This window comes from Dicentrarchus labrax, unplaced genomic scaffold (assembly GCF_905237075.1).
Source record: "Dicentrarchus labrax unplaced genomic scaffold, dlabrax2021, whole genome shotgun sequence".
NCBI lineage: Eukaryota > Metazoa > Chordata > Actinopteri > Moronidae > Dicentrarchus > Dicentrarchus labrax.
In genome coordinates, this window is record NW_026136722.1 from 19,080,972 (window position 1) to 19,107,150 (window position 26,179).

The 26,179-nt window shown below is 41.0% G+C and overlaps 1 protein-coding gene and 1 long non-coding RNA gene across 3 annotated transcripts in view; both read right to left on the minus strand.

Annotated features, from left to right (window-relative positions):
* Positions 1 to 3,479: 3,479 nt before the first annotated feature.
* Positions 3,480 to 7,354, minus strand: LOC127356708 (uncharacterized). 2 transcript variants are annotated; one of them, XR_007882044.1, is made up of 2 exons: positions 6,190 to 7,354; positions 3,480 to 6,141 (listed from the first exon to the last, which is right to left on the minus strand). It is a non-coding gene; the product is annotated as an uncharacterized LOC127356708 (long non-coding RNA). The 2 variants fall into 2 exon arrangements; XR_007882045.1 differs by having other exon boundaries at positions 3,480 to 6,153.
* A 56-nt stretch (positions 7,355 to 7,410) lies between these two features.
* The window catches only part of LOC127356616 (xylosyltransferase 1-like), a 31,986-nt gene continuing 13,217 nt past the window's right edge, over positions 7,411 to 26,179 (minus strand). Inside the window, exons 3-11 of the mRNA XM_051388529.1 lie at positions 24,293 to 24,465; positions 23,994 to 24,196; positions 20,115 to 20,195; positions 19,046 to 19,262; positions 18,183 to 18,359; positions 14,519 to 14,787; positions 11,635 to 11,830; positions 11,010 to 11,346; positions 7,411 to 8,947 (exon numbers count right to left, since the gene is read on the minus strand). Coding sequence (XP_051244489.1) covers positions 8,625 to 8,947; positions 11,010 to 11,346; positions 11,635 to 11,830; positions 14,519 to 14,787; positions 18,183 to 18,359; positions 19,046 to 19,262; positions 20,115 to 20,195; positions 23,994 to 24,196; positions 24,293 to 24,465 — 1,976 coding nt within the window. The 3' untranslated portion in view covers positions 7,411 to 8,624. The remainder of the gene's footprint in view (positions 8,948 to 11,009; positions 11,347 to 11,634; positions 11,831 to 14,518; positions 14,788 to 18,182; positions 18,360 to 19,045; positions 19,263 to 20,114; positions 20,196 to 23,993; positions 24,197 to 24,292; positions 24,466 to 26,179) is intronic.

Genomic DNA, 26,179 nt, shown 5'->3' on the forward strand with positions numbered 1-26,179 from the left:
GTGTGTGTGTGTGTGTGTGTGTGTGTGTGTGTGTGTGTGTGCAGTCAGTTGATGGTCTGTAACTGTAAGAATGAACACAAGGGGGCAGCAGTGGTCTGACTCTGATGGGTTTAAAGAAAGTAGTTCCAGTTGACCTCAGTGTGGTACAGTGATATATAATATATATATATAATATTATGTTGAATATGACAGAGAAGCTCAGAGATAATCAGATTGTAACGAGGGAGGAACTCTCTCTCTCTACGTGGTGCGTTTGATGTCTCATATTTAAGCTCTTCCTGCTCCCATTCTTTGGATAACTGGGCACAAACATAAATATATATCAGGGTGGAAATGTACTAATACGTGAGATAGAAGGAAGGAGTCATTAAAAGTAGAAAAGTAAAGATACACACAGTCATATGTTGTCTCAGCCTTTATAGTTTGTTCCAGGTCTCAATGTGATCAGTGCTCTTACAGTCTTATTTATTAGTTATTCATAATAATAGTACATGATGATAGAAAACATACAGAAACTATATATGATTGTATTTATAGCTTTTATACCAGTTTTATATATTTATATTTTATCATTACTGACTGATTTTTATTACCTGTAATATATAATTTTATGTGACTTATGATTTTTGTTTAATCTCTAAAACACTTTGAGCAGCATTTTATGTATGAAAGTTGCTGTATTAATAGTTTATTATTAGTATTAGTAGTTTTTATTGTAAAGGGTAGGTACTTTTGTTTCTGTGAGTAAATTAATATTTATATTCATCTTTGGCAGCGATTCATCAAATGTGCAACTTTCTATATATAATTTCTGTAATATAATATAGTCAGAATTCAGTCTACAGTGTTATAGATATTACTGCTGTCATTCTTCAAGAAGAAATATTTTTATATACTAAATGTTTAAAGTTGAAATACTTGTTTCAGCATTCATACGACCGTAATCATTAACGAATGGAGAGACTAATAAATTCACCAAGAAAGTAAAAAGGGAAGAAATAAAATCCTCAAACTAAAATAATAAACATTAAATAAATAAATGGACTCACAACAGCTGCTTTAATGTTAAAGAACACAATAAAACCAGTTTATTTCATTCAATAGAAGTGTTTAAATGGATTATAAGTACAACATTTGACCAACATTTCAAATAGTTTTAGTCATTTTAAGTGACACTGACTTAATTTTATATTTTTTATTTGTACTGTGAAAACAAAATACCTTTTTAAAAAGTTATTAATCAGGAATGTTTCTGTGAGAAGTTTTTGTAACTCCAAAAGAATAGTTTAAATCGAAATTTTTAAGTAACATAAACAAGATTTTGTAAGTTGATTAAGAAGCTTTTACTAGTTATTTTAAGTGACACTAACTTAATTGTTTTACAGCAGTTATCTTTCAGCTTATTGGTGCAACACCGCCACCTTCTGCTCCGGAGTGAGCATCAGAAAACAGACTAAAATAACTTTACCCTAATGGTCTGTTCCTGTTTATCTATCATAGAAACCCCTTATCCCTTTAAAAAGACCAACAATCCCCGACAACCTGCTCTCTCTCAATCCTTTTAATGGTAGTTCCTCCACCTCTAATTCCCTCAGTTTTATCCCCCATCACCTCTCTCTCTCTCTCTCTGTCTCTCTCTGTCTCTCTCTCTGTCTCTCTCTCTCTCTCTCTGTGTCTCTCTCTCTCTCTGTCTCTCTCTCTCTCTCTCTCTCTCTCTCTCTCTCTCTCTCTGTGTCTCTCTCTCTCTCTCTCTCTCTCTCTCTCTCTCTCTCTCTGCAACCTCCTACAACTCAAACCAACGTGCTTCCACAGTTACAACAACTTATCACGTTACAGTGAAGTCGTCGTCTTCATGCTGAGGAGGACTGGAAGGAGTCCATGGGAGTGTTTTCCCATCAGAGCCGTCGCTGTCAGACGGACATAAACACAGATCACAGACACATGGACGTCCCTTAATCTCTCTCTCTGGAACACTTTCTGTTTATGTTGTGTAAACAGGAGTTGTGAAACCTCCTCATGTGAACATGAACTGGACGTAATCAGGACACTGAAGTCCTAACAACACCGACGGAGATCCCAGGATCTGTAAACCAAATGTTTGTAACGGACATAGAGACAGATACAAAGTGATGGTCGGTGTCACATGCTCGCTGACAGCAGCTATCTCTGCTGCCACACCAATAATAATTGGCTCTGTGCTTTCAGCTGCGTGTCATCGATCGACTGTATTGATGATTCCATCACCGCTGGCTGTGGGTGCTCTCCGCCGCAGATACCGAGCACTTCAATAAGTACGACCCCGAGAACGAGTTGAGACATTTAACTGAATAAAAAGGCTGGAGAGCTTCGATATCTTCTGATTCCCCTTGAAATCAATGAAACAAGGCGGTATAAACACTCCTGCTTCTGTCCACAGGGGGCGCCAGAATCAACACAATATGAAAGGTCCTTGTAGCTGCTTTAACTACTTTAACAGGAGATGGTTGGATGCAAAAGTTTTGGCACAAATATCAAATTTTTGTGATTTTTTCCCAACCTGGGGATTTTAAGATGTGTAAGAAAACTTAAAACTTATACACAGTTGGACAATATCTCAGCATTTTATTATGTTTTATAGTTTTGATGGTTCTTAAAGATCTAAATTAACTGTAAATGTTCACAGAGCATTCACTCTCTGATGAACAGCCTCATTCTGAATCAGAAAGGTTCAAACAACCAAACGTTAGAACGATAAGAAAACACTGAATCTGTAAAAAAAAAGACTGTTAAGTCTGTATGATTGTTAGAAATTATACAAATACATAATACAGACAGAAGATTGAATTAAAAGTTTCTAAAAATATCAAGAAAACTCATTTCTGATCAACATTCACAGGAAATAATCTGCTCAACATTCATCCAAATCTCAGATTTTACACAAACGTTTCTGAGTTCACTGTTTGGGTTCATTGTTTAGTGTATGAGCCGTTCTCTACTGTTATTGTTATTGTTGAATATAATATGAAATATCCATAAAATAAGTCAGTTTACACAAAGATAAAAAAGGTCCTTTAAGGAAAAAGGTTGGGAACCAGTGCTCTAGGATGTAGAACATAAAATATATAGATTTAGCAAACATTCAGGCAGAGTTAATGTCATAAATTGAACATACAAAATAAAAACATCATCGTATAGTTCTGTAATATTCTTGCATTCAGAGCTCCTTCTTACATTTTCAATCCACCGCGAGCTCCCAAAACCTTCTGCTGGGTCTCTTCAGGTTGTCTGTGGTGGATTTCCTCCACCTGTGCAATGTTTCCTGGCTGCAACACAACCCCAAAGCATGATGGATCCAGCGCCATGTTTAACAGCGGGGGGGCGTTATTCTCCTTTATTCTCTGCAAACATTGTGGCCACAGAGTCGTATATTAACTCCATTACTGTGAGTCTGTGCTGTTACATTAATACAGGAGTGTGAGAGAAAGTACACCGGCACAACATAAAGGGAGATTCTGTTTTTATTTTCAAAAGTTGTACTTCAAAACCACTAAGGTCATTTATAAGGCATTCACAACAATTCTCTTTTTATTATCTTTTTTTTTGGTTTTTGAACATTTGAGACCGTTTTTTGATGCTTTCAGAGGATTTCCTACAACAGGAGTACAGCTAAGGCACAGCACTACTCCCGAGAGAGAGAGAGAGAGAGAGAGAGAGAGAGAGAGAGAGAGAATAAAGAAAAGCAAGAAAGTAACCAACAGTCAGTAAGACAGAAATGGTTGAAAGACAAACAACAGGTTGGTTCTCGAAACAAAAGAAACACACAGCATTAAAGTGTGAGGGCAAAAATTAAAAGTATGAAAAGAACAAACTCTCTCCCTCCAGAATCTGAAGGTTTCACACCATCAAAACCTCCTAAAAGAAACAGTCACATGACGTCTGTTCTCAGCACAGCGTCCAAACAGCCGGACCTTTCTCCGTCGGTAACTTACAAACTGTACATCATCTGTGAGGATTTTACAAAATACTGATTTACATCGACGCACTCGTCATATGAAAAATACATTTCACACATAAAATGACTTTAACTCTTCAACCGAGCAGCAACAGAGAATAAAATGTCTTCTTTTTTCTATTTTAGTTGTTTTTGAAGGATCAGGACTTTCTTCAGTTTAACGTGATGTCGAAATGACGTTACAGTAAATAATGTTTAAACTTTATGATGAGACTGATCTGTCAGTTTTGGTGTAAAGCTTTAAACCAAATAACAGTTGGATTAAATGTCTTGTACCTGGTTGAGGTTTTAACTGTTTGATTTCAGCATTAGAATGAATCCCTCACAACACATTTCAAAATAAGAGCTCGCCATATTTTACAGCCTTTTGGTATCAAAATATCTGAATAAATATCGATTTTAATTCTGCAATAAATACGTCACAGTATTTTGTAAATACGCAGACCCCCTAACAACTGTGTGTTTTTAAGAAATGATTTTCCAAGAACTTTCCAGGACATTTTCCAGGAGTTTTCTTGACGATACAGGACAGCAGTTGCTCACAAACGGTCATATAATTTAGCGATAAGCCTAGTTTACACATTGTTTCTCTTTCTAAAGATGCAGGTTTATTATGAAGTGTCTCAGGTCTGTTACAGGTCGGTTATCAGCGTTTACGGGTTCCACCTTTACATCTCCGGTGATTAAACTACAGTTTACCAGGTTTCCTTTAAAACTAAGATCTCAGTGAAAATACTATTTCAGAAGAACGTTGATTTAAAATGACCAAATATCCTGGAAATAATCTATTTCAAGGTGTTTCCTATAGCAAACTAGTCTCTGAATAAGGTTTTTGTGTGAGAACCTTTAAGAAACTGATCTGATTTTGTATGTTTTGACTTTATGAATGAATTACACATTGTCTGATACCCACACACACATAACGGCTGCAGTTCTTCAAGCACTATTGCTCTCAGAAGATTTATTTCCCAGTATAGTTTGGTGACACTCGTATATCTATAATGCTGAACTCAAACAGTTAAAAATACCCCGACTGTGTTCTGTTTAATCCTCAACGTAGTGGCAGTAAGGTCTGATGATATTTTCATCCTGTGCACCGTTGTTGTTTGTTCACCTGCACAGAAAACGACTGTGCTGATCCAACCATGCCTCCATCACTTTAAATAATAAATTCTATATATATAAATGTGTGTATATATAATCTTTTCTAGAATAAATATGACGTATTGTTGGTGTCGTTACTTTAAGTGCTGACTGTCACAGATAAATTCATTCTGAGCTTCGTCCTCTCACCGGTCTCCAGTTTTGGTCCCAATAATATTGTTAAATGGAAACTACACACACTGGAATAACTTACTCATAAAAACATTAAATATTTTATAGCAAAGAACAACAGGCCTATAACTCACTGAAGATGGTTGCACCACCAAGGATTCACATCGGTTAGTTGATATTCAGGAAACAAAGTCAGAGCCTGCAGGTACTTATAATGGAATAATTCAACAGTTTGAGAAGCAGGGGGAAACAGCTAGCCTGGCTCCATCCAGGGGAGATAAACTCCACCTCCCAGCACCTGTAACACTCACTGATTAACAGGTTACACCCACTGAAGGGTGAAACTGATCATTTGTGCTTTTAAAGGAGTCAGTTGGACAGCGTTCAGGCCGAGTGCAGCGACTTCTTTGCTCTCAGGTGTGAATTAGTGATCTTTAGAGGCGCTGTTAGACACATTTTGTTACCGTTTTGATCCTCCAGGCTAGCTGTTTCCCCCCGTTTCCAGTCTTTATGCTAAGCTAACTAGCTGGAATTAAACCTGTTTCTCAAAATGTTGAACTATTACTTTGATTAGTCTTTTTAGCTCAAATTCAAAACCTTAAATTAAACCCAGTTCCAACCTAAATGTAGAGATTTCAGACATGAAGGAACCTTGTGGAGTTTCATTGGGAGTTATGAATTCTTCAGGCTGAACAAACATTTGAAAAACCTTTTTGTTTTTAATGTTGACTGTTACAGGATCTCCTTTATCCTCACTGGTGCAACCCAGACTTGGTTTGGATATTTTCTGAGCCAGCTGTCTCAGCACAAAGTCCATCACTGAGCAGCACGGAAATCTAAAGGTGCATCGAAATGTCTCAGGTGGTCTCCTCCTCCTCCTCCTCCTCCTCCTCCTCCTCCCCTCTCCTCCTCTCCTCCTCCACCTCCTCCTCCTCACCTGATGCATCCAAACTCAACTCACAGGAAGTTAAATCTTCACCACGTGTACGTAATGTTTGATACTCACACTCACTCAACCCTAATTAGCATAATAATGATACTTTAATATAATAAATTCATAATAAATATGGATTATGATTCTTATATTTAAATACACAAACTAAGAAAAGCTGTTCACAGATTTTGCCAATCAACTTGTTCAAGTTATTCCCATCAGAAACCAGAAATACTGATTTATTGTTGCATTAATGTCTAATTTTTAACAAAACAAAAACATGTAGCCCTGAAACTGTTTGGTATCACAGAAAATGCATCATGTTTTACATTTAATGTAAATTATACCCTATTTATAATCCTTATGCTGTTTAAAGCTTCCTAAATATGAAGATTTTCCTTTTTTTTGGTTTGTATTTAATATACATATAGAATAAAAAATACATCCAGTTATCCATCTGGACCATATTCCACTTTTTTATTGTAAAAGTGTATTTATTTTTTAATATTTTTATATATTTTATTGTATTTTCATTCTTTCCCTGCTGCTGCTGTGACACATTTCAATAAAGGAATATCTTATATTGTTAAGACCGTTGATGAAATCTAAATGAACCAATAAAAGACTTAAACATCCGTCTCAGTTTAAATGGTGTATGTTAATAAGCACTGTGGTCGGATTCAACTCGTGGCTGTTAGTTTGAAATGAGAGCAGATGAAAGTCAAAGCGAGGAGGAGATCCACCCGAAACTGACTGACAAACATTTCCCATCAGTCCTGACAAACACTTGAAGGCCTTTAGAAACAAAGGCAGACATTTTTGTCCAAAAAACAAACGTCACCTGCTGCACCAAATATCAGCATATCAAATATTAGTCACTGACTAAAAGAAAAAGATACAAAAAAAAAGTTTATATAAACTGAATAAATTACTCACGTAGCACTTTGTTACGCTTTGACACAGTCACATCAGTTTCTACAGCAAAGAGCAGATTTTAAAAAAAGTGTGTAAAGTAAAAGTAAAATAAAAAACCAGAGGAGGTGAATCTCTTCTGAGTTCCAGCATAGCGGACGTCTCGCTCTTCAAGTCTCAGGCGGTCTGAAGGACTCAGACATGGCACAGACAGAAAACAAAGAAACACATCAGAGCACAGAGCGGGGCTAGGCGTTGGGAGTGGATTACATTTTTTTTTTGTCTGTGGTCTTATTGCAGAGATTCAAACTGCACTACAAACCCACTGTAACTCAATTAACTCTGAACTTTCTACAACTCTAAAGGTACAAATATTGCACTTTTTACTCCACGACGTCTGACAACTACAGTTACTTTGCAGGTACATAAAAATACAGCAGCACTTTATAAATATGCATTTTTATAGATTTAAAAACCCTATAAAGTAGCTAAAATGAGCACAACCAACTATATATTTCCATCAATAACAACCTGATATTATAATATATATAATATCAGATCAGTTCTTTACTCTTCTGTACTTTAACAGAACATTTATTGTTCTGTTACTGCTGAAGTCAAGGATCTGAGCACTTATTCCACCTGGTAGATTAAAAACTTAAATTTGAGGATACAAATAAAACAAACTAAAGAAATTAATAAATATATTTTGTAGTAATTTGAGGGAATAATTGATCAGCTCCCCCCCCACACCCACCCGGCTCTGTATGAGAACGTCTGTGGTTGCCGATGACTTTCCTTAGGCTCATTATCTCTGGATCACAGATGAAGGATTTGTTAACTCGATAGTGTTTCTGTTGTTCCAAGATTAAAATCTGGATTTAAAACATTTTATTGTGCTTCTGTATTCACGTTTTATGTCGTTTAAATGTTAGAAAGACCTCAATCTCATTTTCCCAGGCAACCTAATATTCCTCCTAAATCCTGACTGGACTTTGACTAGGAAGTTGCATTCAAAGATTTCAGGATCAGTGGGATTAAATTGTAATCGTGGATTAAAAATATATTATAAAGAAGCAACAACGGGCCAAAGAATGAGCAACCACGTCCGTTCTCAGCCTCTGAACATGTAAAGCACATTTGCATTAACCTAAGGAAAGACTCACAACAGGAGGTATAGAGTTCTTCACACACACACACACACACACACACACACACACACACACACACACACACACACACACACACACACACACACACACACACACACACACACACACTCTGTAGTCCCAGTTAACAGTGAGAGGAGCAGACTGAATGAGGACTGAAGGAGAATATTCTTCCTCAGCGTTTGAGTCTGTTTCTCTTCTTCCTGTCGCCGCCTCCATTGTTTGATCCACTCGTTCTCTTTCACTCACACTAATTCAAATAAATATCAGACGCCAACGGGACATCAGCCCACCGTGTCTTCCTTCATTTACTCCTCTCGTCCTCCCTCAGTCCGTCCGTCTGCTACCTGATGCGTCCGTCCTCTCTGGGCGGGCTCAGTTCAGACTTGGGGTCGGGGCTGGCGGCGCTCCAGCCGGTGAGACGGCAGCGCTGCATGACGGGACAGGCGCTGGGTCCCATCGAGCAGACGTCGGCGGCTGACCAGTGGCCCTCCAGCAGCCGGTCCAGCCAGCGACGCAGCGGCGCCCCCGTCAGGCCGGCGTTGGCTTCGGCCTCCTCCACGGCACCCAGGCTCACCGGCAGCCGCAGCACCGGGTTCAGGCCGTGGAAACTCTGCTCCATGTAGGAGTTTCTGGCTGGGCCGCCGTGCAACCGCAGGGCATCCTCTGGATCCGCGGACCAGAGGGAGGAGGAGGGAGGGAGAGAGGGAGAGAGGGAGAGAGGGAGAGAGAGGAGATGTGGGGTTAAGATCACATTTTAAAGCCTGAGAAGGTGGACCTCCTCCACACTATACCAACGTTATGTTATGTTAGAAGATAATGGCTGTAAAGGTTCTGAACAGTGTTTTTAATAATCCATCCGTTGCTCGGATACAGACCTCAGGAGGAAATACAGATGTTATTTTCTCTGCCTGTTACCTGGCAGTTGTTTGTGAGGTATTTTCATGATCTCAAGTGTCTTTGCCGAGGGCGAAACCACACTGTAATCCAGTATTTCCAGACTGTGCCCACTGTACAGCGGCCTTGTTTGTAGTTCAGTCTGATGAAATACTGGATGGGAACATTCATGAGGCAGACAGAGATCACCAAAATAAATTTGAAGATGCAAAAGGCTGCTGGATAAAAGTTTGTGCTGTAAGTGTGTGACCGAGCTGTAGAGTAGCTCCGTGCTGAGGGCAGAAACTGGGCTACTGGTTGTTTATGTAGATATATATTTATATTTATATATAACAGGGCTCAGCAACCTTTACTATCCAGAGAGACAAAAATATCTGTCTCTAACCCCAAAACTTATTTAACATTAAGCATACTGTTAGCCAGCAGTGTTGTTTAAAGCAAACAAATCTGCCCCCATGTACCAGAGCTGAGTCACACAGGTTCGACTCCGACCTGTGGCCGTTTGCTGGGTGTCATTTTCATGTCACCATCCATTAAAAACGGCAATAAAAGCCCCAAAACAAATCTGTCCATTCAGTAAAATGCTCTATTTACCTCATTTACCTATCCACAGCTAGCCTTGCTAGGAGGACTCTGCTATTGAGGACGTAACGCTGGGCAGGGATTATACTCTACACTGCTGTGGATGCCCCACTGTGTGGCCTGATGCCCCTTCTCAAATGACCTGCCCCCAGGGCCAGTTTGGCACTACCCTGCTTAGAACTGGCTGTAAAATAAAAGTTGAAGATTTCCTTGTTAAACTACGTACAAGTCACATTTTCCAGTTGGACATCAACAGAAGCTCGAGATTTCTATTTACAACCAGAGACAGTTTGGAAAGTTAACAGTGTGAGCATATTTATCGTCCTGGCTAAACATTTGAACAATTAGAGTACGTAAGAATCACAACAATGATAAATGAAAATGTTCAATAACTTATATAAGTTGTTGTCGGACCCACAGGAGGCCACTGGAGAGGCTAAAGAGTCAATCCTAATGTAACAACAACCATCTGGGTTGTTCAAAGATCAGATTTAAGTGGGTTTTTTTAGAGGCGATGTTGTATTTTAACGTACAGGCGACAACAACAGAAGCATGGACACAAACACACTGTGATCACGTTACAGGCAGCCAATAAAAGCTCCCTGTCTATTCATGCACCAGGCTTTATCCCCTGTACACACACACACACACACACACACACACACACACACACACACACACACACACACACACACACACACACACACACACACACACACACACACACACACACACACACACACACACACACACACACACACACACACACACACACACACACACACACACACACACAGGTCTGGGGAGGTCAAACGAATCAAACAGTGACCGAGCGGAGGCTAATTCAGATAAAGGTGACCCTGTGCGTGCGAGACTAAGGGACTGGATACCGACTATAAATATATGGATGCATGGTGTTGACAGCTGTGACAGGAGGGCCTCTGTGTGTGTGTGTGTGTGTGTGTGTGTGTGTGTGTAATGTAAGTATAAGATCTGCTATTGACAGACAGACTACAGTCTAAAGCTTGAAATATAATTTCAACAGAGAGTTTCTGAAGGTTAATACTCATCAAACTTTGTAAAGATTTTACTGACTCTTTGTCCAAAATAATGTGTAATAATATGGAGGCAGCAGTTTAAATAATGTCACTACAAAAGCAAAATCCATCACAACAATCAAAAAGTTCTCTAAATTGAGAAATGTTTTAATTAATAAGAATGTCCTGATCAAGGTGTTAAGGTCGCTCACCTTGCTGTAAGGGCTGCTGTCGGTGGAAGTCCAGCGGAGCCACGATGAAGGTGGTCTGGCCCAGCGGACTCCAGTGGTGCAGCACCCTCAGCGTCCAGGTGCCGGGCCTCAGCGGCAGGGTGAGCGGCGGCCGGTAGTGGGTGACCTCGGCGGAGGCGTCCACCAGGATGTCGTAAGTGGCAGCGATGACGTTGGTGGGGTCGATCCACACCACAGTGGCCGTCAGGTTGCTCTGGCCTCGGCTCCAGCGCTGCACGGCCACCGGTTCGTCCTCGGGCCCCACGAGAGCCCCCCAGTTCCTGAAGAGACGCTCCTTAGGATCCCAGTCCGTCCCGACCTGAAGACCAGGAGGAGAGGAGTTCAGACTCTATAATGTCTGCTTCCAGATTAAGGATCCTCAGTTCGGCTCCAGTTACATTAGTGAGGAAAGCTTTTATTTCTACATTAGGTGTGCAGATGTCTTCTTAAAGGCTAACATATAGACTCATAAACATAAACATAATCCCTCTCAGTGATCCTCTACTAGATATGGGTGGACAATATCAGCTGCTGGTAAAAATAAGCATCAGTGCCACGTTGGTCAGGTTAATGAGTGTGTGTGTGTGTGTGTGTGTGTGTGTCTGACCTGGACGTGCTGCAGTCTGTTGGTGGGGTGGGGGGGGCTGGCCATGGTGAAGTGGTCTCTGGAAGTCACCCAGGTCTCCAGGGTCTCCAGCTGGGTGGAGGCTCGGTTGGTGGCCATATGGCGCACCAGGTAGCCCTGGAACTGGTCTGACAGGAAGTAGATGTGGACCGACACCGGGTGGCTCATGGCCACGTACCTGAGAGACACAAACGTACTGTACTTAAAATACATTCACTGTTTTCTTGTTTTTGATTTAAAGCTCCAGTGTTTAACATATAGGAGCTTTGGTAGGTTTTCATTAGTGTCCAATCGCCTGAATATAAGAATCCACCACGTTTCTACAGAACTAGTTTTTATTTCCATTTGTTTTTTTATTTTTTATTTTAAATTCAGTTTAGTTTCCAGAGTGGGTTTGTTCGTTTTAGTTTATTTTTTATTGTTTAATAATGTTTAATTTCAGTGTTAGTTTAGATTGTATTATTATAATATGGGGGTATTTGTCAGAATTAGGTATAATAATACAAACACATTGACTCTGAATAAAGAGGACCAATGACCCCTCGTGCTTGTTGTGTTGACAAATATCATTTCCTGTATTTTTATTTTAGCTTTTTTCTAATTCACACCTAGTTTTATTTTTAAGTTTAGCTTTAATGAACCATAATAACATTAGAACAGACAAACCAAACACTCTACATCAGGCTTTTCATGAGTGTACTCAAATGGATGCAATCTGCAACTTCACCACTAGATGCCACTAAAATCCTCCACACTGGGCCTTTTTTGAAGCGTAGCGGTACTGACTGAACGATGTTTGACATGTAGACGGTGTTTTTTAAAACGTGTCCACATTAGTGCAGACGTGGTCTGAGATGTTACAGGTTGAAGGGAACAGACTAGTCCTGTTTTAACTCCCCCCTCGTCCCCCCTTCTCTCTCTCTCTCACACACACTTCCCATAATGCTGCCCCCACCCATCCAAGCCACCAATCCCCACCCCAACTCCAACAAGTACCTCCTTGTACCTACTGTGGGTCTCCACCTCACACACACACACACACACACACACACACACACACACACACACACACACACACACACACACACACACACACACACACACACACACACACACACAGCTGGAAAAATCCAGTCTGTGAGGGGAACTGTAGCCCGATTGTACCCCGGGACAAGCTCGCGTTATCTTTACATTTATAAGTTATATTTAATTTGGACTCACAAACACCAGCGGTGGTCAATTTTTTTAGAGGAAGGACAAATTTCATCTGCCAGTCCTCCTCGTTGCTCTCAGACAGTGATTGTGCAGTTTTTCTCTCAGCAAAAGTCCCAAATTTACTGACTCATATCCAAAACACCTAAATACGCTCACTGATACCTGAATACGAGGCCGATATTGAGCTTTAATAAAGCCAGAAACAAGATTTTATTTAGACCATACGCCTATAGTTTGGTTCATTTGGTCGTATCAAAGGGAAAAAAGGTCCATTGTTTGGTTTTATATTCGGTCCGTTGCCTGTACACACTGACTGAAAGTTAAACTCATTTAGTGTTTTGGGAGTATGCTGCTCTTTACCGAACTTTACATGTTTATTCAACTTATCCGAATTCACAAACATGATAATTAATAATCGACTACAACTGGGCCTCATGTCTGGGGAAGAAAAGAAGTGTCTAGTACCATAAATATCACCAAGATCTTGTGTTCTGTCTGCTTTGGCATCACATTTTAAACAAACTGCACCAGAAATCACTTGGAACCGGACCAAGGACCCACTTTTCAGCAGGCCAGGCGCCAGGATGAAGTGACTGAGGGGGTTGTTGAAAATCAGGGCAGTTTTTTCATAACATAATGTGCATTGATTTAACAGTGCAATAGTTTCAGAAAGGCTAAATAACAACATGAGGCTGCTGTTTCAAAATAAAAGAATATAATATTAATCAGAGCTGTATCACTGGCTCAATATGTTTTGAATTAATGAATGAACAGTTCTGTTTGTCTATTGATCTCCTCTGCTTCAGTACTATAGACAGCGTGGCCCGATAGTAACAGATCGGACAATCATTGTGTTGTTTTTGCTATTTTTCTTTAGAGACGTGAAGCTTGAACTGCAAGAACAGAAAAAAAACAAATCCCCCTTAAGCCCCCTCGTGGCGCCGGGCCTGCTCTTCAGGCAGATTTGGTCTGTTTGTTAGGACCAACCTTATCAACCCAAACGAAACTGGCAAACACAGTGGTGTTGTTTGAAACGGACCAAACAGATTCAGCATGAGAGCACAATGTCTTCAACCACCATTATGTGTATGGGTCTGGAAGAGTCTGGGATCGTCCGGTATGGTAACATTTTCCAATTGCCGATATATTCGCCCCTCACCTCGTTACTGTATTCCCTATAGTCAAACTAGTCAGAATAACCCCAGTTAGATGTGAAAATACTCATAGACCGTTAAATTAGCAAAATAAAATGTCAAAAATCGTCCAGAAAAACAATCGCAGATATCCGATATATTCGTCCAATTGCCCCAAACGTTGAAGTCTAACTGGGATACAGTGAGATTGATTGTTAGCCCCTGTGGACCCCATATACAAACTCCTTAAAAACACCCCCACAAATCCCCAAGAACCCCCTTGGAACCATTGTTAGCCTGTCTACAAACTCCTAAAGACCATTACAAACCACTAGAGCTCCTTCACAAACACGTGGACCCGTATTAAGAATAATTTCAGTAACATAGGAACTCTAAGAGTGTTAAGCTTCATTCAAGATCTTCTGGAACTCCTCAAGAACCTTTATGACTTGGTAAATCTGGGACCATAAGATCTAGTAGGACCTGGCCTACCAGACCTGTTGAACCCGTGTCCATACCTGCAGCTGTTGTCATTGGGATGACCCTGCAGCGAGCTGGCGGCGCGGGACAGTCCCATACGAGCGAAGGCGTGGTAGTGGCTGAGCGCCGAGTCCGACAGGCTGGCGGGGCCGTCAGTCTCCTGCTCATAGATGTTCTCCCAGTAGGCCTGGAGGCTCGGGGTGCCCGACGGGTACGTCCCGAACAGGTAAGAGTCCAGCTGATTGATTATCTCCTGACTGACACTGGCCTCAAACTTCCTGGCAAAGAAGGTGGGCCTGGACGCTTGCTGAGGACAGACAGAGAGGACAACGTATAGAACAAGGATAGTTAGTGTACAACTCACAATGGGGATGTTATAAAGTCATTAAAAAGATTAATAGAAAGTAAGGTTTCAAGTTTCAAGTCCTAAAGAGAAATAAACTATGTGATTGCTCAACTTAGTCTTAGGAAGAGGCTGATGACCATAATATATTCTATAGAACACATGGAGCTGCTCAATAGGAGGATGTATATTATTACAACCCTTAAACATTAAACTACAGTACCGACAAATATTTAATGTCATTAATATTTCCATAATTTAAAGTCTCTTCTTTGTCTGCGTATTTATAACTGACCAATGTTTCACTGGTTGTCTTCTAATGTTAACTGATTCAGACGTAATACGATAAATAAAGAAAACAAGAATATTTTTAACAAGAAAATGACATAAATTAGCTTAAATCACTTTAAATAAGTAAGCAATCTTCATTTATAAAGTACTTTTCCTAACAGTGCTCCATAGGAAGGAGACAGAGTGAGAAAGACGAGACTAAAACTGCATAAAGTAAAACATATAAAATGTATTTTAATGAGTCCTCAGTGGGAAACAAACTGTTCCAGACTCTGCTGTGCTGCCACAGACGTACTGATTCACTCTCCCGTGTTTACAGCCAACATACCTGCATGACCACTAGTGTTCATCTGAGCTGTACCAAAGAAAACATTACATAAAGCCGCCTCAGAGCCCGATGCGTCAGTGACATGACGTTCAAGTAGAGACTGCAACTAAATGATGCTCATTAACACGGATTACATTCAGAGCCGGCCTGCTGCTGCTGGGCCTTTCCACTGAGGCAGTCGGGGGTTAAATACTGTTACCTTTCTGTACACACACACACACACACACACACACACACACACACACACACACACACACACACACACACACACACACACACACACACACACACACACACACACACACACACACACACACATTCATGTATGTCAACCTAGAATGATTCTATACTTGGAGAAGTAAAATGTATATATTCCTTTATCAATAATGTTATTGCTGCAATGGAAGTAAACTAAGTTACTAACAACTTATTTTTATTATCAATTAATCTGCTCATTATTTTATCAATTAATCAATTAATTTATTGGTTAATTAAGTGTAAAAATTGTGATAAATGCCTCAAAAGCACAACAGTCCAAAGATATTCCAGTTATATAATATTTCATCTTCAAGCTGGAACCAAAAATTAATTAGAAAATAACTAAAATGATTAATAGATTATCAATGAATTCTTTTAGTTTTAGAGTGATCATCAACAACTCATTACCAGTCACATGATTACTTTCCCGAGTAAGTAGTACTAATAATAATATTACATTTACCCACCTAAAACATTACTTTTGTTGTCACCTCGTATTAAATCTGAAACCCAACAATCCAATCACATCCTTGGATTTTTATAATCGTGGAGGAAATTATGCAGCTGGAAATAATCACATTACTTTGATTTTAACAAACAAAACTGGATTTTAAATCATCGTCAGTCTGAATTTTGGGGAGAAAGGACACAATAACAGAAAGTAACATAACTAGTAGTGTAACTAATTACTAATTAGTAATAAGTAGAAATACTTTTGATAAACAATGAGCAATAAATTAAATTTTTTGAGGAACTAGTCCATCACTGATCCTCACTTAGACATTTTTAAATATGTAAAAAAAAAAGAACCTTTTATCCTACAGACTATGGAAAACTAAGATCAGATACACACACACACACACACACACACACTCAGAGTCTGGAGGAAGGGCGTGGCGTATGATGTCATAAGGAGGGTGTGACCTCACCCCAACCAGCCAGGAAACCCCGGCGTAACAGAAACCACGAGGACTGCCCAGGCAGGCGGTTTTATTCTGGGCCCGTTAGAGAGCGATCGGCGTCCTCACACAGCGACAGACAACAGTGGAAACCACTAGTTACAGGCTCAGCACGCAGTTTCGTTCTCCTTCATCATAAGATCAGAGGGACGTTATATAAAAAGGCCTTCACTGTATATTTCTCCCTAAAGGAGGTCAGCAGCTGCTCTCTTTATGTAACAGGTCTTAACACTCGGAGTCAGTTTTCACTCTTTGTGTTTTTAATTTACACCAGAGTTACAACTTATACTTATTTTCATTGGATTAATCTTTCAATTATAGCTTCTATAATGAGAGTTTCCTGTATCTGAAGGTCTTCATACAACCTTTTTTAATACTATTATCTCTAATTAACTGCTTGATCAATAAAATCAGTAAAGAAAATAATGAAAACTGACTATTTTAAGCCCCTAAAGCCAAGTTCACACATTCAAAGTCTAAATCCAGCTTTACTGTCACAGAAGATGAAGAAAACCAGTAAAGCTGGAGCCGGTGAATCTTTTGCACTTTTGCTTTGAAAAATGACTTCAAACGATGAATCAACCATCAAAAGTGTTGCAGATTAATTTTCTGTTGATCGAGTTACTGTCGGTCGGTATTTTCTTCAATGAATCTACACTATTATTATTATAGAATGTAAAAAGGCAGGACCTGAAAGGTGAATATTAGAATCTCTCAATAACACAAAGAAAATTGAGTTTACGAGGATATAAAATAATCAATAAAATGATTAAATACTGAGGTTTAATTTGTTGTAATAAGCACAACCTGCTTAAATGTTTGTATGCTAGTTTAAGGAATTCTAGCCGAGCTACATTATGTCAGATCTTTTGGCTCAATACGAGAAGATTTTATTATATTTAAGAATATTTGGCCTGTTTCTAGAAGTCCTCACAGTGTAATTGGTATAAACAAATAAAATCAGTTCATTTTCAGTGTGAATTAGAAAACTGTTGCGTCCCAGATTTGGCCCACGGGCCTCAAGTTGAGCACCACTGGTATATATACTGTACGTGTGTTCCTGACCCTTACATTCAGGACTCCGAGCCGTCTTTCTAGCTGGCAAACCCCGACATTATGATAATGACAACCTTACAAACCTCAGCAAGCAACCAGCTACAAAGCTCTAAAAATACCAACCGCCCCGAGTGTACAGCTGTTTCCAGGATCAGCTCTTCTTATAGAAACCATCAGCAGCTCCACCACAGACGCTGTCTCCAGGTCTGTCCTTACAGTAAGAGCAGCACTGCTAATTTGTGAATACGGAGCTATTCTGGTCCACCGGGGGCCCCTGAGAGGGAAGGGTGGGCAGCGAGGAGGGACTGAAGGCCCACGGTCGCTAACACGGTGAATGCTATCTTTGTAGCTCCACCGTAAGCAGCAGTTAAAGGCGGGGGGGGAGCTTGGTGACTACAGAGATCTGTCAGCCTCACTGTCGTCAGTCGAGTTTCTCGCGGGATTACTGACGGACGATCAGAACTGACCTGGAAGCGCGGCAGGTCCGAGGGCTTGAAGTCGTTGGGCGAGCAGCCGCACCAGTCCACGATGTGCTTGTACTGGCATTTGCATCCCAGTTTGCGGTTCCAGTTGGTGAGCCTCAGGTTGTTGTCCACCATGGTCTCACAGTGGGCGCTGTTCTCCAGCACGGTGTGGAAAAACGACTGCGACACACACAAGACACACAACTTTATATATATATACATTTATAGAATAACCTCAATAAAGTATCTATTCTAAAATACCTTTTGATTTATTGTTTGTATCTTTGTGCTTCTGCTTGTATTGTTTTATTCATCAACTGATTAATAATGATTTCTTTGACTGACTGATTAAGCGTTTTGATGTCTCATTAGGTTTTTGTTTTAGATTAGTTTGAGATATTCTTTATGGTTTATAGACACTTCCTGAGGTTGTTTTAAGGTAATATTTAGGTTTTTCAATAGGTTATTTCCTGCTTAAATAAAACAATACTGTTTCACCTATAAAATAAAAAAATAGGTCTTCAAATCCGAAGTGCAAATGTATCCAAGAGGCTGAAATCTGATTGCTGAGACACATTTTTTAGCCAAATGTTAAAAAGTGTAAATGCTTCTGACACATATGTGAGCTTTTACTGCTTTAAACTGCAGTTTGTGAAAGTATCCTCGACTGGTTCCCCTGTGGCAACGGCAGATAAATCTATAACTACACTGATGTTAGAAGGGATGCTGAATACTGAAACTATTGTTTGTCTGACCAGCAGCAGTCAGACACAGAGCACAGATAGATAACTTGCTCTCCTCTGGGGGTCAGACTCTGTATCTGTACACAGAGTCTGAAGGGTTACTTCAGTGCTTGTGTGCGTTACCTCAGCAGGCAGCAGTGTGTAGGCGTAGAAGCGCTTCATGCTGCTGACCAGCTCGTCTCGGGAGTTGACCACATAGTCCACGAAGGGCCGGTTGACCAGGAACCAATCGGAGCCTCCGTCCACCGCAACGCCCTCCGGGATCTTGCGGTCCCCGAGACGCCACATGTGGGTGTCGCACTCGTAGAAGAGACGGTCCAGACCCTGCTTACGGATGAAACTGAGAGGACACGACACACTGTTACACAGCAGAGAGAGACTGTTGTTTAAAACCAGACTCAGGTTGATAAAATCATCTGAGACACCTGGACTAACCCGGAAATATCTTCTATCAAAAAGGTTGTTTGACTAATTGATTAATTGACTAATCCTTCAAAATTTAAAATGTCAGATGTGATTTGTGCTGTTCACCCTGTCAAATCAGATCTGAGTCACATTTGGGTCAGTTCGACAGTCTGAATGTTGCCTAAAAAAAGCTCATCCTAAAGGCTAAAACACGCCGGCGGCGAACAGCATGCATCAAAGCAGACCTTTTACTTTCTATGTATAACGGCGTGGACGCACTGCAGCGTTTCACGGCACTGTCCTATTTCTAGTGTCGCCGTGCCCCAAATTATAAATGAATTATAAATGGCATAAAAGACTTTACCTGGTGAGGCTGTGTATCGATATGCATCACAAGAAAGTGGTAACGATTGGATATATTTTTAAATTTTAAACACACCATCATGTGCATAAAATCTGTGCGTTTAAACACTGATATCTAACAGTCGGAGGGTTAAACACAAGTACTGAATGTCTTTGAGAATCGATACAACAGAACAAAACAAAATAACTGCGATACGATATTTTATGATATTTTACTGACCCCCCTTAGTACCTGGTGAATCATAGCTCTGAAGATCTGCTCTTCAGGTGAGTTTAAATAGTGGTGTCCACACATTTTACAGCACAATCAAAATTAATACGAAAAAAAGCTTCAGGTTACAACCCACTAAATGTAACAGCAGAGGATTATTCATCGTATATATTATACACAGAGAGACACAGACTGAGACTCTCTCTCTCTTACCGTGCGTTGTCTCTGCCGTGAGATTTGATGAAGTTCATGTTGCGGTACTTGGACAAGAAAGCCACCAGCTGCTCGTTGGTCCTGTAGGGAGACAGCAGCTGTCAATCATCTACTCAGACAGTCAGATCTGACACAGAAACCCGCCTCCAGCGTCGTCTACAGGTGGATGTATTGTTGTTTCAGTCAACAACTATGAGATGGATTGGCATAAAATTGTATGCAGACATTCGTGGTTCCCAGAGGACTTTGGTGAGGCCCTGATTTCTCCTCTAGCGCCACCATGAGGTTCACATTGTTGGACATTTTCTAGTTGTTTCCTATTAATTCTAACAACCACTTCATATACAATTAAAAAAAAACAGAATTCTAGTTAAAAAATCAACTTTGTTTGACGCATAATAATGCAAACGGTTCGTGGAGTCCCGTTTTGAGGTGTCTGGCGTTATGGTCGTCGCAATGGCGCTTTTTCAGAGCCAGCGGAGAGGGGACCAAATGGGACCATCAGTTACTGAATAAACATCATGCTGTATGGAAGAAGACTGAAACTAGAGACTGAGACCAGAAACTCATCAGGAAACTGTTTACTGAGCTCATAAATCAACTGAAAAGTCAACTCATTTCTCCATAAGACTCAATAGATAGATGTTTTTGCAACCCATGGAGCCGCCCCCTGCTGGCCATTTTAAAGAATGGATGTTTATACTATATTTAAACTTCTGCGTTGGTTTCACTTCACACACCCGGAAGCTCTGTCCATTATATACACTGTCAATGGTCTGCAGGGGATCTTTAAGAAATCCATTCTCAGCAAACCTCATATTTCCTTTGTTTTTAAAATATAAACTGCTGAAACATTTTGTGCTTTTAAACTCTTCTGCAAACATCTTAACGTGTCGTCATCTGTGTTTGTCTGAAAGAGGAAGAAAAACACATAAAATAGGCTCACGCAAAGCACATTCCCCCAAAGCCGGGTTGTTGTTTTTAAACAGAGTTTAAGGCATTTTCCCTTTAATGGATCCATGTCTCAGCAGGATATAATTAAATATTTGAATGATGGCTCTCTTTCTTTTAAACAATGCAAAACAATCTTCCATTTAGGGGAATTAAAGTCTCTCCATGTATCTCTGTTTGGGACAGCTGGACCAGGTTTATTTAGCTTCCTCTTCCAGCTGAGAGACAACAGCTCGGCTCCAGTGTGTGGCCCCGAGGAGGAGGCTGCCTGCATGTAGTGCGAGCCGCAAGCTCGCGACTCGGGCCTGGTGTCGTCCCCCCCGTGAGCAGACAGACAGACAGACAGCAGCCAGACGGGTCGCTGTGATTACAGTCGTTAGGACGAACCGCAGGCATGCATGTGTGTGTTTGTGGGCATGTTTGTGTTCATCAGTAACTTACACACACATTTAAATCCGGCTATTTTATCTTCAACTGGTCGTATATCAAAGACAAACAAGGACAAATACGCTACTCATGCTATGTATGAAGCTGCAGGTGGAAACAGAAACAGGCTCTGTCCAGAGTGTACACATCCACCTACCAGCAGCACTAAGATCACTAATTAACATGTTGTATCTGTTTAATCTGATGGGAGGTTATGGGTCGGACTATTTCCTGACCGGGTGCAGTGACTTCCTGCAGTCTTGTCATCTAAGTAACTGCTTCCAGCCGTAAAACCTCAACATGTGTTTTAATACTTCAGTTTTAGTACAGACAGGGGCGTTTCCAGAGGGGGGGTGTTAACCTTACTCACTCCCTCTATCTTTCAGAGCCGGTAGCTGACTCAGGTTTAAAGCTAGAGTGTAGATCCTGGTATCAAATGAAGCAACATGACCTAAAGCATCCATTGGTACCAACCACACAATGAGGCCTAATAACGCTCCAGGGTTAGGTCCAAACCCTCTGAACCTCAGAACCAAACTGATACTCTTTTTCAAACTTTAAAAACTTTATGTGACCTTGTCTTTACGGTTAGAGAGAAACATACAGCACACACACACACACACACACACACACACACACACACACACACAGCTCCATTGACTCACTCCATGTGCCTTAATGATGTCACAGCTATTGATGGCTGTGCTATGGATTTTAGCTGGAAGCGTTTTCAAACAGTGAGAGGACAGAAGAGAATAATGGATCAGTGTGTGTGTGTGTGTGTGTGTGTGTGTGTGTGTGTGTGTGTGTGTGTGTCTGTGTGTGTGTTTCTGTCACAACGAGGAGCACATGTGTGTCACTTTACATAAAGGAAGTTTACTGTCAGCGTTTGGCACTGGCTTTTTATTTATCTTAACTTTACAGGCGGCACGGTGGATCAGTGGTTAGCACTCTCGCCTCAGAGCAAGAAGGTTCTGGGTTTGATTCCCAGCTTTCGTGTGTTTCTGTGAGTTTCCTACACCATCAAAACATGTACGTTAGGTTGGATCTCCAGCTCAGATCTGGAGTCAGTCTCTGCCGGCTGCTCTGAGTACTTATGGGTCAAAGGCAGAGAATGAATTTAAATTAAGAATAAAAAAGGTTTGGTTGAGTTTGTTTTACTCCCAAATAACTGGTTTAGATAATTAGGTTAAAGTGAGGATTTGTTTAAACTCTGGGGTGTAACCACATCTCCAGAGTTTAAATGATTAGTCAATGAACTGACTCATTTGTCGTGTTATTTAAATCACTTACATCCAATATGAGGATTCTTTTCTTTCGTTATATCACAATAAACTAATATATATATATATATGAAATTCTATAGACAGAATGATTGATGATGTGAGCTAATATGGCTCAACAGTGGTGGAAAACCCGTAGAATGATGCTCCAGAAAGGCACAAATAAGCTTATTAATGAGGCCAATGGAGCGTTAAAACACACAGATGAGAACATATTCTCCATAAACCACCTCTCTTCTTCACTGCTGGAGCTACAGTGAGTGAATCACGGGTCAATATCTCCACTGATCACAGCCGAGCTCTTTCCTCAACAATACAGATCCCCTCAAATCCCTGAGCAGCAAGACGGCCATTACGGGGCTCAGCTTCAAAGCTATAGAATCCCGATCCATTCAGGAGTCGATGCACTTGAGGTCTATTGGTCACGTAACCTGATCCATAAGACCTTAAACAAACCAAACAAGGCCCACAGGGCGGCGAGGCTCGTGGTCATTAGCTGCCACAGTGCTTTAACGGATCAATGCGCTGCGTGTTGGGTAGGAACCTGATGGGTAAATCTCCTGCTGCCTTCTGCAAAACCTTTACAGATAGATTCATTCCAGTGAGAACATTTCTCTTTTCATCTAAAGATCCCTCCAGACATTTATTAACACATATACAAATACTCTACCTGGAACAATGATGTGTGTCTGATATGTTTTTCTGCAATAAAAGTATAATTTCCACATTAAAATCCCTAAAAAGGTATTTACTCTGTAGAATTAGATCCCAGTGGAGGATTATTTCCCAGTGATCCAAACAATTCCAATAACTTCAGAGCATTTCAAACTCCAAACATTAAAATCATTGAAAGAAAAAGGTTGAAATCATTTCAAAATTCAAAGCATATTTCTGTCAAACAAACTCTCTGCTGCAGACCATATTTATCGCCGTTCAACCTTTCAAACAAACGTTTTCACTGCGGTCAAAAAGCTGTTTGCTCCCCCGCCTGCACACACACACACACACACACACACACACACACACACACACACTGAGAGCCACACACCCCGTACACACACCTTCCCTGTGGCTCCACCCACCCACAGCGCTATACAATGCAGTTAAAATGTCTGCATGCAAATCATTTAACTATATTAAATTATATTTCCATAATCAAAATAATACTACAACGTAAAACTGCAATAAAAGAGTAAAATGAAATATACGAGTCTCTGACCTGATGGGGTAGTCTGCAGCGCTGAGGTTGATGAAGAAGTCCCAAGACCAGTCAGCCATTTTGAGAAGGTCCTCCATGCTGCGTAGGTACATAGTCAGCAGGCTGGCCCCGCCCCAGATGGTGGACATCCTCCAGGGAGTCACCCTGATGTTGGGATACAGGGCGGCCAGAGACAAGACCTCTCTGTGGAGGTAGTTGGACCTCTGAGGAGGAAAGAAAACAGGAATGTGTGTCATCTTCCTGTGCTCTGTGTCCTAATTTGTGTTTACACCTTAGAAGAAGTTGTTTGAACGTCTCACCTGGTCTACGTGGATGTAGTAGTAGTGCGAGGTGTGGTAGATGGCTTTGAAGAGACGCTGGAACTGGCGCGAGGCTCGTCCGTGGACGACCAGGACGAAGGCGATCCGTACGGGCACGAGCCGGGCAGCGTCGGAGGGGTCCTCGTCCCACTGCACGTTCACATTGGCCTTACCTGGACAGAGAACGGGATTCAGACACCATGCTTTCAATGATGCATTCATGTGCTGTTGGATATGCAGTTCATGTCAGAGCTCAGCTGGTGAATACAGACTGAAAACTCATTTGTTTCTGCAGCTGAATTCTGACAGCAAGTGCCTGCAGTCATGAAACAATGAGCTGATTAGTAAACAGAGTATTAATTAAATAACTCACTTTCAGTAACATTATCTGTTTTCAGTTTGTACTGTTTTTATTTATCTGATATGATAGGAACACTTATATATATAGAGAGAGAGGTCTACAGGTCGGATTCAAACACTGGGCAGCTGCAGCGAGGACTCACTGAAACAATGCAATCACACATCTGAAGAGAGAATGGTCACATGACAAACTCTACTAACGAGGCCGGTTGTAAGACAACGTCACTGCCAACCCTGCTCTCCACTCGGGTGCCCCATCTTCAACTTCCGCCTTTTCCTGGAAATGTTCCTCGTCTGTGGCCGGTTGAGCTAAATCTGCCTCCTGTATATACAAACCCTGTGACAGCCCTAATGCTTCTCCATCATCACGCTCACCCTAAAGATGGCGCGGGTTGAGGCCTGCTCTGCCTAATTAGTGACCTTCCCGGGGTGTGGGGCATGCTGGGATTGGAGTTTGAGGAGAAATGACTGTAATCAGGCGGCTCAGTCGAGCACTGCTGTGCAGACGGAGGGAGGCAGCAGGAGGGAGCAATGTCGTGCACGGCTTGGGGGGGGGGTGAAGAAACACCAAACTCTGTTCCAACTTATTCTCCCGAGCACACGTCAGTCAAACGCCGCCGTCAGCTCAGAGCGAATCATGTGTCGCTGCTGCTCCAGCCCGGCTTCAGTCTGCGGATATAATGACTAGTGTATCATCAAAGCGACCTATAATCATATAAATTAAACCTCAAACGGCCCAGGGTGGTTCCAAGAGCACGACTACAAGTAAATCATTAGTCAGCCATTCCAAAAATAAGACTACAAACTGCTTGTTTAATTAGGGTGTAATTTTGCTGGGAGAGCATCATCCTCGTGGTGAGCAGCCTCGCCGTGTCCATTCATGCTCTCTGAAAATAGAGCCGGCGACTAACTGGATGCCTCTCCGTGGCGCTGGCACGTGCCGGGTTAAAAATGTTTCTCAAAGAGTAAATTTGGAAGAAAGCAAAAAAGAAACCTTGTTTGACTTTTTGCAACCAGCCACTTCAAAGCAGTTCGTCGTGTTCCTTCGCTTTCTGTCTGTCACCCTCTCATTTGTCGCTCAATAACTGGCTGTGTTAACATGAGGGGATAAATCAGTCCTTAAATCATAGGTTAATACATCTAAACTAACTATGTACAACAATTCTGTGCTCATGTCCTGGATTACACCCGTAAGTACAGGTTGCTTTCACTCGCTGCAAATTCAGTCTCTCAAAAAAAGGCATGATTTCAAAGTCCAGTGTAACATTTAGGATCTATTGGGAGGAATTTAATCAGTATGTTTTCATTACCTGAGAATGGGGCACCTCCCATGGAGTCCGCAATGTTGTTTCTTCAGCTAACATACCAAACCTTTAACCTATAATGCTTTCCCTTTTATATATATGTATATATATATATATATATATATATATATATATATATATAGACAGATTGGTTTAAACAAACAATTTGATTGCTGAGCAAGAGTTTTGTGCAAAAGGAATTAAAGGAATTAAATAAAGGGAG